Source organism: Cariama cristata, unplaced genomic scaffold (genome assembly GCF_000690535.1).
Source record: "Cariama cristata isolate BGI_N322 unplaced genomic scaffold, ASM69053v1 scaffold28179, whole genome shotgun sequence".
In the NCBI taxonomy this organism is placed as follows: Eukaryota; Metazoa; Chordata; class Aves; order Cariamiformes; family Cariamidae; genus Cariama; species Cariama cristata.
In genome coordinates this window covers 1-1,523 of record NW_009635674.1, presented here as the reverse complement: position 1 = coordinate 1,523, position 1,523 = coordinate 1, and the positions used below count along the sequence as shown (strand labels likewise).

The window sequence follows — 1,523 nt, the reverse complement described above, 5'->3', positions numbered from 1 at the left end:
CATCACCAGCATCCCCTTCCTGCCAAAACACGAGGGTGCCCGTGTGCCGCTCGCTGGGATGCAGTAGCATCTGGGTGTCAATGATAGCCAAGGTTTTGGGAGCTGGGGTGGTTTTTGGGGGGTCAGGGTGAGATCCCACCCAGCTCTTTCCATCCAGAGGTGTCCTGAGCTGGCAGTGCCGTGCAAGCCCCATGGGAAGCCTGGGAGGGGGGTGCTGAGCCCCCCCCCCCCAACATAGGCTGTTTTAGGCGGCTCCTGCACAAACCCAAGCCCGGCTCGGTGGAGAGCAGCCTCAACGCTGGCTGCTCTGCTTCATCCTCCCCTTCTTCCTCCTCATCCTCTGCTGAGAGTTCTACCTCCTCTCCTGGCATGAGCCTGGCCAGGTCTGTCCGCCCGTCACCCGTGTCGGTGTCAGACATCAACGCCTCGGGCAGCGCCCGGTGGGCCAAGAGCTACGATGTCTGCATCTGCCACAGCGAGGTGGACCTGGAACTGGTGGAGGAGCTGGTGTCCTACTTGGAGGGTCAACCTGAAAGCTTCCGTTGCTTCCTGCAGCTACGGGATGCGGTGGCGGGAAGGGCAGTGGTGACAGAACTGTGTGATGCCGTGCAAAACAGTCACTGCTGGGTCATGCTCATCACCCCCGACTTCCTCCAGGATCCTTGGTGCAAGTACCAGATGCACCAGGCACTGGCCGAAGCTCCGATGGCCAACGGGCGCACCATTCCGGTGCTGAAGGATGTGGATCGGAAGGATTATCCCAAGGAGCTGCGAAACCTCTACTACATCTACATGGCACTGAAGGAGAACAGTTTCCGGCAGATCCGAGACACCGTCATGCGCTGTGAGTACGCCGTAGGATGCTCCTGAAACATCGCTCTGGTGGGGTAGAGACCGCAGGAAGGGATGGGATTTAATTAAATAGTTAATTTTGGTTGCTAATGGGGCTCATCTTCTGCCTCTGCAGACCTCCAGGAACTGTGTAGGAGCTCCACAAGCAGGACGGAGTAGTGCCAGAAGCAGGCAGAGGTGTCCCCATGGGCATTTTGGTGCTGTCACCGCCAGATCCGGATGCGGCCCTGTCCTGACAGACCTCGGGGGCGAAGCCGAGCTGCTCGGAGCAAACCCCAGAACCAAAGATGGGGAAGTCCCCACACACGTGGCAGGGGGAACAGCGGTGTGGAGCCTACCGCGTCCTGGTGATGCCACCACCGTCCTGGTGACCAAAATGTCCTCCAGCAGGTCCCTGCTCCACATCAGGCAAACACTAAGCTCTGATGTTGGGTGGGTCTGAGGGTCTTCAAAGCTGCTTATGGTGGTGTCCCCCCCCGGCCGAGGACTGGTCCTGGGGGGCTCAGACCAGCCCCACGGACCCCCAATAAGCTGACACAGCGCCTGGCCTGCGGTGCTGGGCTGCGGTCAGGAAGAGGAGGGGCAGGTGCTGGTGATGTCTTTGCACGAATTTGGAACTATGAGAATGCAGAAGTTTTTAAATCTTGTGGTTTGGTTGGTTTTGGTTTTTT

At 58.9% G+C, this 1,523-nt stretch overlaps 1 protein-coding gene across 1 annotated transcript in view; it reads left to right on the top strand.

Annotated features, from left to right (window-relative positions):
• TIRAP (toll-interleukin 1 receptor (TIR) domain containing adaptor protein) overlaps positions 1-1,011 on the top strand; it is a 2,359-nt gene extending 1,348 nt beyond the window's left edge. Inside the window, exons 3-4 of the mRNA XM_009707637.1 lie at positions 249-844; positions 968-1,011. Of these exons, the coding sequence (XP_009705939.1) occupies positions 249-844; positions 968-1,011 (640 nt within the window). The remainder of the gene's footprint in view (positions 1-248; positions 845-967) is intronic.
• Positions 1,012-1,523: the final 512 nt, after the last annotated feature.